The 18,082-nt window shown below is 35.0% G+C and overlaps 1 protein-coding gene across 2 annotated transcripts in view; it reads right to left on the bottom strand.

Moving 5' to 3' along the window:
* Positions 1-18,082, bottom strand: part of FAM185A (family with sequence similarity 185 member A) — a 49,666-nt gene that overhangs the window by 29,380 nt on the left and 2,204 nt on the right. For both annotated transcript variants that reach the window (XM_079785833.1, XM_079785834.1), the window contains exons 2-4: positions 16,353-16,462; positions 13,551-13,643; positions 6,463-6,601 (exon numbers count right to left, since the gene is read on the bottom strand). In XM_079785833.1, coding sequence (XP_079641959.1) covers positions 6,463-6,601; positions 13,551-13,643; positions 16,353-16,462 — 342 coding nt within the window. The remainder of the gene's footprint in view (positions 1-6,462; positions 6,602-13,550; positions 13,644-16,352; positions 16,463-18,082) is intronic.

Raw genomic sequence — 18,082 nt, 5'->3', positions numbered from 1 at the left:
TGTACTTACTAGTAAGTAACTATACCTGAGTAGCCTCATCTACACTGGATCTGATTTTGATGCAGAGATTCTGGACTCTGAGGTGATGTATAATGAAATGTGACTTTTGGGATCCCTGGAAGGAAAGGAGTGTATTTTGCACAGGGGAAGGACATGAATCACGGAGGATGGAGGTGAGGGCAGAGGACATACTAGCCATCCAAAACCTTATAGGATATCTGGGGGGATGCACACATTGAAAGTTAAAAATTAGTATTTATTAATAATTATAAATTAACCTCATAAATGAACAGTATGAATTAGGTGACAGAGCCATTCAGAGAAAAGAGACTAAAATGACCTAACATACACAGGGACAATAGTCATATTGGAGAGTATCACCAGAGTTAAGATTTGAAAGGGATAAAATTTGAATATGCTGAAGGGGAAGGATTCTCTGGGAAAAAGAATTACATAAGCAAAGATAAAAAGGCAAAACTATACATGTTATGTTTAAATCATGCGGGTCAGTTAGGATGGAGCAATTAGGCAAGTCTATGAGAACAGGGATCACATCTTACTTAGCATTATATTTCGAGAGCTTAGCACAGTGCCCAATATGTACACAGTAAACATGATTATTTTTTTGAACAAATGTTCAAATTTAGTTTGGAAAAAGAAGTAAAGATCAATCTGCAGCAGAATCATGGAATGCTAGTCTACTGACTTTATCCTACACTGAAGGAGTTGGCAAAGAATTTCGAAATGGCAACCAATAGATGAAAACTATGCTTTGGACAATTAACCTATTGTGAGACACTGGATGTTTCCACTCAGAATTCTCTTTACTGCTTCCAACTCCTGAACACTTCAAGAATAAGATGAAGCAGACACCTAATATTTGTGATTTTAAGTAAGTATTTGTAAAGAACAATGACATAGTTTTATAGTTAGTCATTTAGTTAGTGAGTCGAGTCACATTCTCAACAAGGCAAAGGAGCTTTACTATCTTCAATGAATGCAATAAAAACTTACTGTTTTTTAATGAAAATACGGTCTTTCTTAAAGAGTATATCATTAGTACTCATGATGAAAGTAAAGCAATCTCAAGAAAATAATGGTTCTCAGAACTATAACATAGTATATGACAGGAGTAATGTATGCACTTCTAGGCCTGGTTTCTGAATCTTCTGACACGACACTCTACAATCTCTCCTCCTTTCAAGGAAGATTGGAAGTCGTACACTGAAGATGGCAGCATCACCTTTATAGAAGGAGTGAGACCCTCCAAGCAGCTAAGCTGAGTCCAAACAGGGCATGGAATAGCAACATTTATTATCACATGTCTAAATCTTGAAAAAATATTTATGCTGTCTATACTACAAGGGAAGCGTAATTCCTTTCTAGTATTTCCTATAAAAGTGTTTTAAGTCCAGACTCAATATTAACATAACATTATCATAGGTCAAAATGATAAACCAAAATTTTACAATGGACTTAATACTAAAATTTAAATGAAACATTTTCATAAACTTCATGAATAGTTGTTTAAAAAACTTCCAATAAAAAGCTTCTTTCTTTTAAAATTTTATATTATTTCTGACTTTCTAAATTTACAAGGCAGATTTATAAATTCACCAGTGACTACATGTCCTTCTTAAGGCAAACTGGGACATTTCTTTATGAAATTATCAGTACTATCAAAGTTATCAACTGGCCCTAGCTAGTTTAGGTCAGTGGATAGAGCTTTGGCCTGCAGACTGGAGGGTCCCAGGTTCGAGTCCAGTCAAGGGCACATGCTCGGGTTGCAGGCTCGATCCCCAGTAGGGGGCATGCATGAGGCAAGCCAATCAATGATTCTTTCTTATCACTGATGTTTCTATCTCTCTCTCCCTCTCCCTTCCTCTCTGAAATCAATAAAAATATATATTTTTAAAAGATTAAAAATAAATTAATTAAAAGTTATCAACTGGGTGTGTATAGTTAATATAATTTCTCTGTGCAAGTTTCTAAAAGGCACAGTAGTTATTTAAGAAAAGAGTTTAAGCATGTACAAACTGCTAAATCTTTGGTGAAACAAAGGAATTTTGAAGTACTGAGAAAATGAGAGAACTAATACTCAACAATTTACTTATCAAGGTATGTTCCCCAAAAAACTAAAATAAGATCCTAAGTTATAGATGTAATCTAAGTATTTAATATGAAATTTTATTAATTAATCACTTATTCCAAACAGTAATTTAAATATAAAACACTAAAATAGCTGTCATGAGTATTCCTACATTTTAAACCTAATCAATATGTTTAAATTATGTTATAAGTAAAACCAATCTCAACAAGGTATTTCAAGGAAGCTTTTCTTTCTCTCTCAAAGAGTCAGAAACTATATATATATTTATATTTTAAAAATATATTTAAAATACATGTGAATATATTTCACATATATGTATAAAATTCTTTAAAATCATAAATATTCAAATAGCAAAATAGATATACTTACAATCTAATTTTGGTAACTTAGAAGGAAATCAAAATTGTATACTGTAACAAAATCTTTTATCTAAAAACAAACTACCTAAATACCTATTCTTTCACTAGATCTCCTCCAGTGCCGGAACAGTGGGGAATATTTGTTGAATCAATGAATAAACTAGTTTCTCTTTTATTAGAAGGCATAAATACTTAATAATTGTGATTCAAGCAACTTTAATAATAGTATATACTACTCATTAATTACCTTACACTCATTACTCACTACTAGAAAATACTGGGTGGGATAAAAGTAAGTTTAACAGTCATAGTATGGGAACCCCCCTCCGTGCACGAATTTCGTGCACCGGGCCTCTAGTAATACAATAATTAATAATAAAAAAAAAACAACACCAAGAATAAACTGTGCTTCGTGTAGTCACAACTGTAAACCTCCTTTTGCCCCACACTGTGTGTTGAATAAATCAATAAATATAACTGTAGTGGATGCTGTGACTCATCATCCCGAACCCCTTTGAACCAAAGAGCTTATTTTCTTAATTGTTAGGAGTAATGCTGGCAGACAACCCTCAGCTGTCAGCCTTCTTAGGGGCTCAAATAGCCTTTTTGGCCCAAGATTACACTCATTTCTGAGGCAGCTTGCATCTAATTGAGGCAGGATAATAAGCAGCTAGGAAAATTCCTGAGCAAGTAGAATGTGGAAACTGAGACAAGATCACTAAATAAGGCCAAACAAATTAACCAATTTATAGCCAGCTAGTGAATCAACAAGACCTTATTTTGCCTAACCAAGGGCACTTGAGAACAAATGGTTGATACCTCTCCTCTCTGACCAGAGAATAAATAGCTTAAATCACCCTGATCAGGGAGATAGAACACAGAGACCCAAATTAATGCTATTTGTCCCACTCAAACCCAAAGATGGATGAAGTCAGAAAAACAAATATCAAAAACTCGATTACAGGCAGTCAGACCCAAGATAAAAGTAAAGGAGTGAAGCTGATCAGAAAATAATCCCAAACTCCCCTATACACTCATTTTGATGTATCAGCATATTTAAAACGCACCTGGAAAGCTAATGAATATTCTGCTGAAACCCTTCCCTAAGATTTTGGCCTCCAGAAGAGAAATAAAAATCCTCAAGAGAAAGGATGCTGGGCGGGCACTCTTTGGAGCACGTCCATGCCCCTTCTCAGGCATGAATTTTTTACTTCTTTTCTCCTAAACTCTAAGGGTCCCCACGAGACTTGCAACCATGGGCGCAGCAGGTAGCAGAAGCTCGTCCTGGGCTTACCACCTGAACCTGTCTGTAAGCCCCCTTTTTCTCTGATTTTCCAGTGAACTAATGGCAGCTCAGCCTTATCTCACTTCTGTCACTGTGCCTTTTACTTCCCAGTGAGCTATTAGTAGCCCTGTCTTGGGGCTCACTTTCTAGGGAGCCAAAGCAGAGCATCACGTAGGCTCTCTCCTGTTGCTTCTTCTACCCTTAAGTCCTTCTTTTGTTCCACTGTCCCCAGCTTCAATAAATGTACTCTCAAAATCACCTGGATTCATATGTGAAATCTTTCCTGCAGGTAGTCAATAACCCACACACTATAGGCCCGCCTGAGGTAGACCTGCTCTGGGTCCAGTCCCCATCCGGTCACATAATAATTGGGGATATAAAGGTCCAGCTCTCCTTACCCCAACTTGAGACATTTATGAGGATCACCCCACCTTCAGAGCTCATTCTTGGCATTTTTGAGACTGCATCACAGTCCAACTTCCATGGAAACTGGGCTTCCTTCATGGCATTGAAGGCCTCCCTAGTAAATTGCTATACTCTAATTTTCATCTGAGAGTCTGCTTTCAAGAAACCCCATCTAAGACAAAAGATGATCTAGGTCTGATCCAGATTTAAATCTCCCAAGGAAAGGTACTTAACTTCATAGTAAAGTCAGTAGATATAAAAGGCTTTACAAAGACTAAGGAATAATAAACTCTTTTATCCCTACAATTGTTACCTTATTTCAGCTACTTTAAGTAATCAAAAGACCTAGAATATTTTGAGGACTGCCTTTGTGCATCTGTTTTAGTATCATGTAAACTATCAATGACAAACTGTACCAAGTGCAATTATTATATAACTTAAAAGAAAGCAAAAATTAAAAACTAATGAATTTAGTATAAACATGGTATAAACACGGCACTGCAGAGATCCGTGTTCTTATCATGGGTGTTAATTAAATCTGACTTGATAAAGAATTGCTTTACCATTAAAAGCTACTCAATACGTTAAGTACAATACTTTTTTAAAAATCTTCATCTGAGGATATGCTTATTGATTTTAGAAGGAAGGGAGGAAGGGAGGAAGGGAGGGAGGGAGGAAGGGAGGGAGGGGAGGGGAGGGGAGGGGAGGGGAGGGGAAGGGAGGAGGGAGGAAGGAAGGGAAGGAAGATAGATTAATGTGAGAGAGAAACATCAATGGTTCCCTCCCATATGCACTCCATCCAGGGATGGAATCCATAGTCTAGGTATGTGCCCTGACCAGGAATCAAACCCCCAACTTTTTTGGTGCATGGGACGATGCTCCAACCAACTGACAGACCCAGGTAGGGCTTAAGTACAATACTTATGCAATGCTTATGAATAAGTCATTGTTAAATTATGAAAAGTTACAAATTATCAGAACTATTCAAGGCACAGCTGAGTAAAAAATAATGAATAAGTAACAAAACTATTTGCTTTATATGGATATAGCTCTATTGGACTTAAGCTATTTTGGGTTTAAGTAATACCTTAACTTTGTAATAATGGTTGATGAAGTACAATTATTAAATTGAGGCTCAATAATTATTTCAAGAATGTAAGCACTCATTTCCTAAGATTTAAAAAAACACGTTTTTATTAATTTTAGAGAGAGAGGAAGGGAGAAGGAGAGAGAGAAACAGCTATCAGTTGCCATTCATACAGAATAGAACCTGCAACTTGGGCATGTGTCCTGACTGCACAGGATGATACTCAACCAACTGAGCCACATGGCTAGGGCAAGATTTTTTAAACTGTAAGACTATTTGTCAATCTGCTACACAGGTTGGCTAGCACTAGCCATGCTTTTCTAGTATCACCTAATAATTCATGCTCACTACTAAATCTGGAAGTTTTGCCAAAGTGTACAGATCCCAATACTCAGCTTTCCTATAAAAGTTAAATGATTTGTCTATATATGGAAAATGTTTCAGCCTACACTCCCTGGAAAATGGCCCAAAAGGCATTTAATTCTATCTATATATATTTTAGAAAACATGCCTAAACTTGAATCATCTGTTATGTGGAAATTTAAGAGGCATGCTGAGTGACAAAATACCATCATGACCTTTGCCATATTTCTTCAACATATTCTCTTCTTTCAACAAAATGAATCAACTAAGTAATATTATTTGTCCACAGAGACATGTTTTGATAGTCACGAGATGATATTTAATCAAAGAAAACTGAAAATAGCAGGGTACTGAAAGGACCTGGTGCCAATACTAACACACATAAAATATTTTAGTCAGAATTAGTAACTTATTACTAAGTTACTATAATTAGATTTCACACAAATATTTTATTAACTTATTTAATCCTTATCTTTCCCTATCATAACATAAAAGCAACCACTCACAACCCATCTTTATCTTTAACATTGCTTTTATTTATTTGTGCTTTCCTCTAAATATCTCCTGCACATATTTCCTTACTGCTGGTTTCTTTTTATAAGAAAATTCATTAAAAATCAGAATCATTATTACCTTCATGTATAACAGCATAATATTCAATTTCTTGCCCAAATTAAATAGCTTATAAGTCATTTTATTTTATGGGGTTTTTAAAAGATGGTTACTCTGTAATTAATCATTTAGAGGGCCAGCTTCCTAATGGCAGATCCTTTAATGACAGAGAAACATAGTCATCTTTTAAAATTTACATTATGTGGAAAGTCTGAGAAGTATTAGGACGTTGTCATCTTACCATGAATACTTCCTAATGTAATATCCCCAGCAGCAGAAGATAGAAATGATGATTCTGTGTAAAGATACTTGGCTTTCAGCAAACCATCTTCAGTAGATATATTAACAGAACTTCCCTGCAGTTTATCTATGGTCACAGTCTAGTAAGAGAAAGACTCAAATCAGTTCATTATAAAACAAATACCAGTAAAAAGCCAAAATGGTATCTACAGAAGTAGTAGGTAACTACATAAAAAGTTAGTACCCAATCACTTTATTGGCTTTGATTTCCTAACTCTATAAGTTACAAGATTAAGAGTGACAGTGTACTCTATGTAGAATGTGAAATAGACCCATTATATTCATTTATTTAGATCTTCTTTAATTTATCTTAATGTTTTACATTTTCTATGTAGTTTTTCATATTTTGTTATATTTATTCCTATTTGATATTTCTAAGTTCTACTATAAAAGATATTTTAAATTTCATTTGACCTTATTTGGCTTTTTTATTTGACCTTAAACCCAACAACGTCACTAAACTAATTTAAATAATCTATCTGAATTAAAAACATGTTTTTACATGCATAATTATATTACCTACAAGTGACAGTTTAATTCAGTGGTGAACAGACGCCATGGGATAGCAAGAATTCTCATCTTATTCCTGTTCTCAGAGGGAAAGCTTTCAACATTGCATCAAGTAGAATGTTTGCTATAGATACCTTTTTGATCTCTTTTATCAGATTAAATAAGTCCTCTTATACTTCAGATTTGTTTTGTTGCTATTGAAATCATAATGGATTTTGAATTTTAGCATATACTTTATCTGATTTTATTAGACTATCATGATTTTTCTCATTTTGTTGTTTAATGCAGTGAATGCACTATTATTTTTAGAATTTTTCCACTTTACATCTAATAAGGCAGTAGCTTTCCACTGAACAAAATGGAAGGAATTTTGTATTTATCCCTAAGTTTCCCTAGCAAAATGTGGTATGCATTTATGTCTCACATATTGTGAATAATATAAAATGAAGATAGCTAGTATAGAATTGCAAATCATCTTTGTAGTATTTTAAACAAATATTTTTAAGTATAAAATGAATGTTAATATAAAATTGTTAATATAGAAACTGAGATCACCAGGAAGGCTTGCCAATTTTGCCCAGGGTCAAATTAAAGTATACATTGGGTTGTTTAAAGAAAGAACATCATTGTTTTTCAACACATGGGCATCAGTGTAACCTGCTCCTAATATATCCTTCAAAAACTGTTAAGCATTCAAAATATCTTTAATAATAATTGAGTTTCAAGAATACTAAAATTTGAGAAGACAAATACAAATATGAAAGGAGAAAGAAAAGTACCCTGCGGTTCTTATCGGAAATAAATTAGAATCACTTGGCCCTCTGGATTTGAAATACATAGATTTCTTTTTCTTTCTTTCTTTTATTGTTTAAAGTATTACAAATAATAGTACATATGTCTCCTTTGTTTTCCCAATTGACCTTCCCCCAGCTTTCCCCACCCCCCGCCCCCCCGCCCCCCGGCACATGCCCTCACCGCCCTCCCAGTGTCTTGCGTCCACTGGTTAGGTTTATATGCATGCATACAAGTCCTTTGGTTGAACTCTTACCTCCCCCGCCCAACCCAGCCGTCCAGCTGTAGTTTGACTGTGTTCGACGCTTCTCTGCCTCTGTATCTATTTTTGTTCATCAGTTTATAATTTTTTTATTATCCATAAATAAATAAGATCATGTGGTATTTTTCTTTCACTGACTGGCTTATTTCACTTAGCATAATGCTCTCCAGTTCCATCCATTCTGCTGCAAATGGTAAGAATTCCTTCTTTTTTATAGCAGCATAGTATTCCATTGTGTAGATCAGTGATGGCGAACCTATGACACGCGTGTCAGCACTGACACGCGTAGCCATTTCTGATGACATGCGGCTGCATGCCGAGGATGAAACATTTGCTGCTCCTGAGGATGAAACATTTGCGACTAGAATCTTGGAGTTAGTTTTTTCCTCAAAGTGACACACTACCCGAGTTATGCTCAGTTTTTTGGCGAAGTTTGACACACCAAGCTCAAAAGGTTGCCCATCACTGGTGTAGATGTACCACAGTTTTCTAATCCACTCATCTGCTGATGGGCATTTAGGCTGTTTCCAAATCTTAGCTATTGTAAATTGTGCTGCTATGAACATAGGGGTGCATATATCCTTTGTGATTGGTGTTTCTGTTTTCTTGGGATATATTCCTAGAAGTGGTATTACTGGGTCAAATGGCAGTTCCATTTTTAATTTTTTGAGGAAATGCCATACTGTTCTCCACAGTGGCTGCACCAGTCTGCATTCCCACCAGCAGCGCACGAGGGTTCCTTTTTCTCCGCATCCTCTTCAGCACTTGTCGGTTGTTGATTTGTTGATGATAGCCATTCTGACAGGTGTGAGGTGGTACCTCATTGTTGTTTTGATTTGCATCTCTTGGATGATTAGTGACTGTGAGCATGTTTTCATATGTCTCTTGGCCTTCTGTATGTCCTCTTTTGAAAAGTGTCTATTTAGGTCCTTTGACCATTTTTTGATTGGGTTATTTATCTTCCTTTTGTTAAGTTGTATGAGTTCCCTGTAAATGTTGGAGATTAAACCCTTATCGGAGATAACACTGGCAAATATGTTCTCCCATGCAGTGGGCTTTCTTGTTGTTTTGCTGATGGTTTCTTTTGCTGTGCAGAAGCTTTTTATTTTGATGTAGTCCCATGTGTTTATTTTCTCCTTGGTTTCCATTGCCCTAGTAGCTGTATCGTTAAATACATTGCTATGACAAATGTCTGCTATTTTGCTGCCTATGGCTTCTTATAAGATTTTTATGGTTTCCCATTCTATGTTTAAGTCCTTTATCCATTTTAAGTTTATTTTTATGTATGGTGTAAGCTGGTGGTCTAGTTTCCTTTTTTTGCAAGTATCTGTCCAGTTTCCCCAACATCATTTATTGAAGAGACTGTCTTGATTCCATTGTATGGTCTTGCCTCCTTTGTCAAATATTAATTGAGCATAATGGCTTGTGTTGGCTTCTGGGTTCTCTGTTCTGTTCCATTGGTCTATATGTCTGTTCTTGTGCCAGTACCACACAGTTTTGAGAACAATGGCTTTGTAGTATAGCTTGATATCTGGTATTATGATCCCTCCAACATTGTTCTTCTTTCTCTATAGCTTTTTTTTTTAATGGACTTTTATTAAATATACTAGAGGCCCGGTGCATAAAATTCGTGTACTCGGGAGGGTCTCTCAGCCCGGCCTGCACCCTCTCGCAGTCCGGAAGCGAGATGTCTGACAGTTGGACATCCTTAGTGCTGCCACAGAGGCGGAAGAGGCTCCCGCCACCGCTGCTGTGCTCACCAGCCGTGAGCCCGGCTCAGGGCTTCTGGCTGAGCAGCACTCCCCCTGTGGGAGCACACTGACCACCAGGGGGCACCTCCTGAATTGAGTGCCTGGCCCCTGGTGGTCAGTTCATGTCATAGCGACCAGTTGTTCCGCCATTCGGTCTATTTGCATATTAGCCTTTTATTATATAGTATAGTACACACCCAACTGCTTTTTACCTACTACAGTTTATTCTAAGCTAATTTTGATTTCACAGAAATTTTTACTTTAAATTTAGTTTCAATAATTCTATCAACCAAAGATAGATATATTCAAATTTGTGAGAATACAATGTTTGGCATTCTTCAGTGTTACAGTAAAGGTATACAATTCCTGAAAAATTTATCTTTTACCTACAAAGTTTCTTCATGAAACGTTGCCTTATGCATGGTTTTAAATTTTCCAAGTTTCCACAAAGTAGATAGCAAGTAGGAATGCTCCAGCTTTTTACAGATACAGAAGCTGTTTTAGGGAACACCAAAAGATAAATAGATAAACATTGAGAGAATATTTGAAGCTTAACTGAACTGGCAAAGAGGCACTTTTGATTAGATTCTCTCCACAACCAAATAGCCTTTAAGAGACTCTATGAATATCTGGAAAATGCCAAGGATTTACTTTGTTCATTAAACAGGAAATACTTTACTCTGTAAGAAGCTAGAAATATATCCTCCACTGCCCCACCAAAGCAAATGAAAGCAAGTGAAAGTACACTTGACCCACCACAATATAGTAATTTTAACTGATTATTCTATAAAATTAATTTCAAACAAATTCAAAATTCACTAATATAATGCACTATATCAGATAATAACTAGAACAATTAAACTTAGGACACCACAATTTACAGCAAAATATTGAGGCTCTGATTTACAGTTATTGATGGTAATGAAACAAATCATAAGTTGACTCTTTGAATTAAACTATAAAGCTTGCTTGTTAATAGAAAATAGCTATTTAAAGAGAAAAAATAGATCCCAAAATCAATACCTCCCTGACAGAGATATTACTATAATTAATTTTATTTTCTAAGAAAATGAGGAAAACTTTTCATAAGTTTAGTTATCATAGATCAACATTACATGTAATGAAAACCAAGTTTTAAAGAAGCACTGTAGCTTTGTAGTCCAATCTACAAAGAGAGGTCAACTATCAATCATGTCATTAATATATCCACCAATCATATGAATTTCTATCTTCTCTGTACCAAAATTAGGGTACTGAAATTAATGATATAATTTAAAAACAGCAACTCCATATAAAATAACATGTAAAGGATGCTGTTAAGTATTTTTAGAGCTCATTTGGTTCTCATAATCTTGTTGACTGGGAAAACAAATAATAACATCTCTGTTTTACGAATAATGAAGTCTCAATAAAGTTAACTGGTAGATCCAGGACTGGTCAAGTTGTCTTTGTTAAATGTGTTTCATTTACCTTTATCACCATCATTATAAGAAACACTATTTTATCATTAGCTACCTGCTAGACATCATTTTAAGTACTTTATCTGTATTAACTCATTTAATCCTCATAACAACCCTCAGAATGAAGTACATTACTATTATTCCATTTTCCAGAAAAAGTGGACATGTAGAGATTAAGTAATTTGTCTGAAGTTAAAGAGCTTAGTAAGTAGCTGAACCAGGATTGAAACCCAAGTAGTTTCGTTCTTAATTCTGTGCTCTTAACCAATTCACAATGCTGCTTCTCAAATATGCAAAGTATATGTCTGTGAAAGTAGTATATTAAAAGTTAACATATTACATAAGCATTTATTTTATATAAAACTCCTTAAACTTAGAAATATGCTTTAAAATGAACACTATAAGTCAAAAAGAAATATCTAGACTGATTCAACACAAAACTCAAGCTAGAAAACAAAATAGTATAATAGAAAGTAGGACTAAATGAATATGCAATAAACCATGAAAGTTGAAAGAAAGAAATAATGAGTGGAAACAGTAGCCAAAATATTCAAAATAGCAAATAATTAAGAGATAATTTAAATTCTTCTTTGAGCCGAAACCGGTTTGGCTCAGTGGATAGAGCGTCGGTCTGCGGACTAAAGGGTCCCAGGTTCGATTCCGGTCAAGGGCATGTACATTGGTTGCGGGCACATCCCCGGTGGGGGGTGTGCAAGAGGCAGCTGGTCGATGTTTCTCTCTCATTGATGTTTCTAGCTCTCTATCCCTCTCCCTTCCTCTCTGTAAAAAATCAATAAAATATATTAAAAAACACACAACACTACTTATAAATAAATAAATAAATAAATAAATTCTTCTTTGATACTTATATTTGAATGTCAATATGTAATATTCTGGTAATTTAGATCATTTCAGATAGCATGAGCTTTCATTTAAAGGACAGAGTCTGAAGGAACTATAAAGTTGTCCAATTTCCCTTTTGTACCTGTAAGACCACAGCAATTTGAGAGATGAAACTAAATGCCATCTCAAAAGAGCTGCTACGTAAGGCAAGGCAGTGTCTTTCAATACTAGTTTACTTTAAAGAATAAATGTAAATGTTTGGGTTTAAAGTCTCTCACAGGTTAAAGACAGAAATTAAAAGTGACAACAGTAGAAACAGTGTTATAATCTACCATGCTTAATTAAGCTAACAGTAATCTACGTATAAGATATATTCACAACTCCTCCCTACCAATTATCCTATATAAAAGGCTAATATGCAAATTGTCCCCTCAGGAGTTCGACCAACTGTGAGTTTGACCACTTACTATGACGTGCATTGACCACCAGGGGACGGCGCGAAACAAAGGAAGGCCATGGCCAGCAGCCGGCAGCTGGGGGAAGGAAGGCCATGGCCAGCAGCCGGCAGCTGGGGGAAGGAAGGCCCTGGCCAGCAGCCAGCAGCTGGGGGAAGGAAGGACCCGATCGGCCCTGATCACTGGCCAGGCCTAGAGACCCTACCCGTGCATGAATTTCGTGCATCGGGCCTCTAGTCTGAGAATAAAACTGAGTATGGATTTTAACAATTGTATAACAAAAGAGCCTTGCAAACTGTGTAAGTGCAGAACAAAAGGTGATTTATATGTTTCTCAAAGATTTAAAATTTTATCATGTTTATAAATTTTATGACAATTCATACTTCAAAATTATACCTTTACTCTTAATACTATGTTAAATCACAGAAAGCAACAAAAGTTGATTAAAAAATAACAACCAAAATCCATATGGCTAATAAAAATTTTTGAGAACAGTAATGCTATGCTATCTAGTGGTGCCATCTTGTGGAAAATACTGAAGAAAGTTGAATTGTGAAAATCATCCTTCAATTGCCTAAAGGCAAAGTAAACAGGTTTTGGAAAAATACTCAAATAAACCTAACACATAAGAATTTAATCCCAGTTATGGTGGTATTATTTAATAATCCATTTTAATCCATGATCATAAAAATCTCTTCAGAACTAGAATAAAATATGAGTATTTAAAGATATTATTGATTCTAAATAAGGAACTAAATAACTGTCAAAAAATTAAATCACAAACTAAAATTTAAATTTCATAACATTAAATCACCTTAATTTGAAATTTGAATTTACTAATGAACTAAAATACAGTAAAAAGAGAATGTTATGCCACAAATTTGGTAGAACCTACCCACTGTTTGAGCCAACTGATGTAAAGCTGAAATTATTTTTAAAAAAAGTGTCAATCTTACACTTTTATCTGATGCATGAATATCTATATTTCCATAAATTGTTCCCAGACAGATCACTTTGCCTCCTTTAGTTTGAACACGTAATTTTTGACTCTGAAAGACAAATACAAAAATACATAGAGAAAAAGAGAGAATAAATTTGACTTATACTAATAAGATTTTTATCATGTTCCACATTTCTTTTTAAATAATAAAGCAGAAAAGAGGAACCAGGAATTAAATAGAAATGCACTGTTTGGAATAATAACATCAAGTAAAAAGGAATGTCAACTGCTTTAAGGAGATTAAATAAGCCATGTGGATTCAAAGGGGAAAAAGAGCTACCTGAGCATTCCAGTAGCTTCACTGAAAAAGAACTTGGGAATCAAAGACCACTCACTGGCTAACTACACATAAATGATGAGGAGGATGACAACAATAACCACTGCTACTGTTCATTGTTATTAATATTCGTCATTATTAATAAGAACATTTAGCACTTATCTGGCAATTCTTTGCATCAAAATACAATGTTCACTACTTTACATTAATTATCATTTAATCCTCACAACAACTCAGAGAAATAGGTACCATATTTTCCCCATTTTACAGGAGAAATCCAAGAATCAGAAAAGTTAAATAATTATATCAGGTGACATGGTTAGAAAAAAATAAAACCTTAACAGAATTAAGTTCTATATAATTTCAAAACTCACACTCTTATGGCTGGGTTCATCTGAAGGTTATACTGTATTTACACTTAGTATAACAGCCCACTGACTGTTAAACTTTATAGCATAGCACTCAGAAACTGGAATTAAGTGAAAATTCCTCTAAGCACAAATAAAACAGCAGTCACAAATTGCCTCCTCTGCCAGATTTAAAAAAAAAAAAAAAAGAGTGAGAGAGAGTGTGTGTAATTTGATGTCACATTTGTCAACTGTGTCAGAAACTACTACTGGTCCACAAAAATCCACTTTCCCAAAGTAATAGAGGAGTATAGCTGGGCTCATGAAGAGATTGTCGCTTACGTGTTGCTAAATTCTTGATAAGAGAATATAAGTGCAATTTCCAGGCTTGTGCTTTTAGAAGAGGTGGTGTGCTTTCTCCATGCTCTGCCCCTTCCACCAGATGAGTGTGGGTTATAAGAAGGCTCTAAGAGATGGTAGAGCCAGAAGATAGAAGGAACCTAGAATCACTGAATACAAAAAAGCCACCCACGCTTTTGGACACAAGTGAGAAATAAATTATAGTTGTATATGAACCAGTAGATGTTTGGTCTATTTATTAGAGTAGCTTCTTTACCTTAATCATTTACGTATGTCTTCATTTCTGCCACAATTATAAAGAGAAATATATAGGTAAATATGCCCTAGCCAGCATGGCTCAGTGGTTGCAGCATCTGTCTGCACACCTAGGGGTCCTGGGTTCAATTCTGACCCAGGGCGCACACCTGAGTTGCAGGTTTGATTCCCTGGCCCCATTGGGGCACATGCGCAAGGCAACCAATTGATGTGTCTTAGCACATCAATGTTTCTCTCTGTCTCTCTCTCTCCCAGTCCCTTATACTCTCTCTAAAAATCAACAGAAAAAATATCCTCTGGTGAGGATTAACAACAAAAAAGAATAGGTAAATAGTAGAGAAAAAAACACACAGCAAAAGCAAACTCACCAATATGACCAGCAATAGAGTGCCTAAAACACAGGCAGTAAAAAAAATGCAAAACCACCACTTACCTTGTGGTTGCTTTATTCAGGCGGGGGGGATTGTAAAACCTTAGACCAGAAATTATTATTTTTTTTTAATTTAGTGAAAAGGGCAAAATGAATCATTCTTACAAGTTTTTCTATATTATAGCATAATAGACTACTTCATGTCCATATGAGTCTGAAGTCAAGTGGCATATAATATAGTCTTTATCAAGCAGATAATTTATGAACATTAGAAAATAGTATCTCCAAAACAACTAATATTTTAAATCAAGAGTTCTTAACCAAGCCTACACTGAATTTCTAGAGTCAGTGAAACTTATGAAATTGTAAGCAAAATTTCATATATATGTGTATTTTTTTTTCTGAGACAATCATCAGATTTTCAAAAAGGTGAAGGCTCAAAAACGTTGGGCTAGTCTTATAATTTAAAGCTTATTTAATTCCCCTCCAAAAATGTGAAGCAGATTATAAAAATTTTAAAAATATTTAAAACAAAATAGGTAAAATAAATGTTTATATCATTAACTATTTAGTATAAGATCAATATTATACTTCACTTAAACAATGCAAATGTGTGGCATTCAATGAGTTAAGGGTCTACTGCCTAAAATATTTTCTTAGTTATTCTCTAAGAATGCTGAATAAATGTAGTATTGCCATACATTTTGCTTGGACAATAAAAAAAGTGGAAATATTATGAGCTTGGAAATCAGAAAGACCCAAGTTCAAATCTCAGCTCAATTTATCAGCTATGTAAACCTAAACCTCAATCTCTTAGTGCCTCATAATTTCTTCCTTGATGAAAAGGAGATAACTCAAGGATTAACCTAATATTCTTTAAATGTACTATTAGTTTCATTGTAGAATTCAAAATGAAATCTAAAAGGAATATGAGAAAAAACCTTCAAAGCTGCTACAACCTCTATACTTTCAGAACAGAACTGACTTCAATGGAAATTTTTTGCAAGAATTTGAGTGATAAATAAATTATACTTAATATTCACAATAAATGATATTCAGAATAACAGCTTTAGTCTGATACTGCAGTTCATAGTTTAAGGTGTGTGTTTTTTAAATAATGCTGACACAAAATTATAAATATGCTTATACCTTAACAGACTGTAAGATGCTAGTCCCCTGCTCAGTTTCAATTTTGCAATTATCACACTCAATATTTTGGACTTTTATACAGCCAGACCCTGAAGACTTGATATTCAAATCTAGAAATGAAAAAAGGAAATACAAGTTAGTACGATGGTTAATGGGCTCCAAAGCGTTTTAATACGCCCCAGAAATCCAGCTCCTCAGGTAAGTTCACAATATTACTGACCCCTGGAGAGAGCATAGTTATCAGCAGTCTCTCTCTAAAGGTAAGGGGCCTCCACCATGGCAACAGGACCAAATGTAATACCTTTTTCTGCCAGTTCTTATTAAAAGAGCAGTTATTTCTGTTAGCCAATGTCATCTAAAGAGAGAAAGTAATATGGAAGGGAAGTGAAGGAGGTCTTAAACTCCAAATCTTAAAGGAACTCCTGGGAAAGATCATAGAAGCTTCGTTCCCAATGAGAAAACACACACACACAGTTCTAGTAAGTATACAGCAAGTTAACAAATCATTATGATAAGATAAATCAGTTAGCCTACTCTTCCTTATATTCATGAAATTTCAAAAATTTGTTCCCAAACCTCCCCCAAATTAAAAGCATTTTTCAGTAGTGTGGATTAGCATATATGATCATGACTTACTATTTCAAAATCTTATCTCTAATCTTTTGTATCTAAAAGAGAGGATATTAGCATGCAGCTACATTACCAGGTATTTTCAGTAATAAAAAAATGGGAACAACTTTGAAAAACCTAGTAATATGCTATATTAAAATCTCAAAATTGTGGATAAATAACAGTATTATCCAAAAAAAATTGGAAAACAAAAAGTCACAGGTGCCACTCTTGGCTATTAACTTAAGATGTAATCGTGGTTGTCTCTGTACAAAAAATAAACACTGATATTTAATACCTAATTCAAAAAAATATTGATGATTTCCCTTAAACTAGATTAGCGAAATAAGCACTATGTTGCCCCAAACACAAAATACTGGGGTTATGATACCACAATTTCAATAGTTATGGCATAAAAAATCAATTTCTACAGTTGTGTATATTGCAGTCTTTACTCTTTAAAGGCTTAAAATAACAGCAATATTTTGGTTGGGATTAATCTAAAATATATAAAAAGACAATTTTACCTCCTACTTCCATGGATGCAAACGTAACTGCAAATTTTTTACCCAGTTGTGTTACAACCTAAGGCTTGATCTAAGGCAGCGGTTGATAGGGAAAAAAGGAAACAATTTTCACTTCACTAGGTAGGTAGAGAAGTTCGGGCTAGACACTGAACGGCAGTAATGCTACTCTTACCCATTCACTGAAATGGGTCTAGACAAATTGGAGGAACAAGTATGAAAAAAATTGAATCATGTTGATTTAAAGGGCCCATGCAATCGACAAATGGAAACAGTCCATTGGGTTCTAGCTCTAAAAAGAGGAATCAACAAATCATGAGGTTTGGGATCACAACACAGGTAAGTTCCATTTTTATCTGTGCTGACATAAAACTTTGTGTGTCTCTATTTCAATACCCAAGTCTATTTTGTACTACAATCTGCCCCACCCCAGACTGTTACATTTTGAGGTCAAGGGTCTCTTATTCATCTAAGCTAGTTAGAAGAAGGTGAGAAGTAATAAAGCATAGTGGTTCAGCAGACGCCAACCAGTTAAAATCCGCATTCCACCACTTTTGTATCCGAGAGCGGACAGGCATATTTCTTGATCTGACCCCA

The sequence above is a fragment of the Cnephaeus nilssonii genome, assembly GCF_951640355.1.
Source record: "Cnephaeus nilssonii genome assembly, chromosome: 12".
NCBI classification, from domain to species: Eukaryota; Metazoa; Chordata; class Mammalia; order Chiroptera; family Vespertilionidae; genus Cnephaeus; species Cnephaeus nilssonii.
Note: the sequence above shows the minus strand (reverse complement) of the source record. Positions and strands in the feature narration are given on the sequence as shown.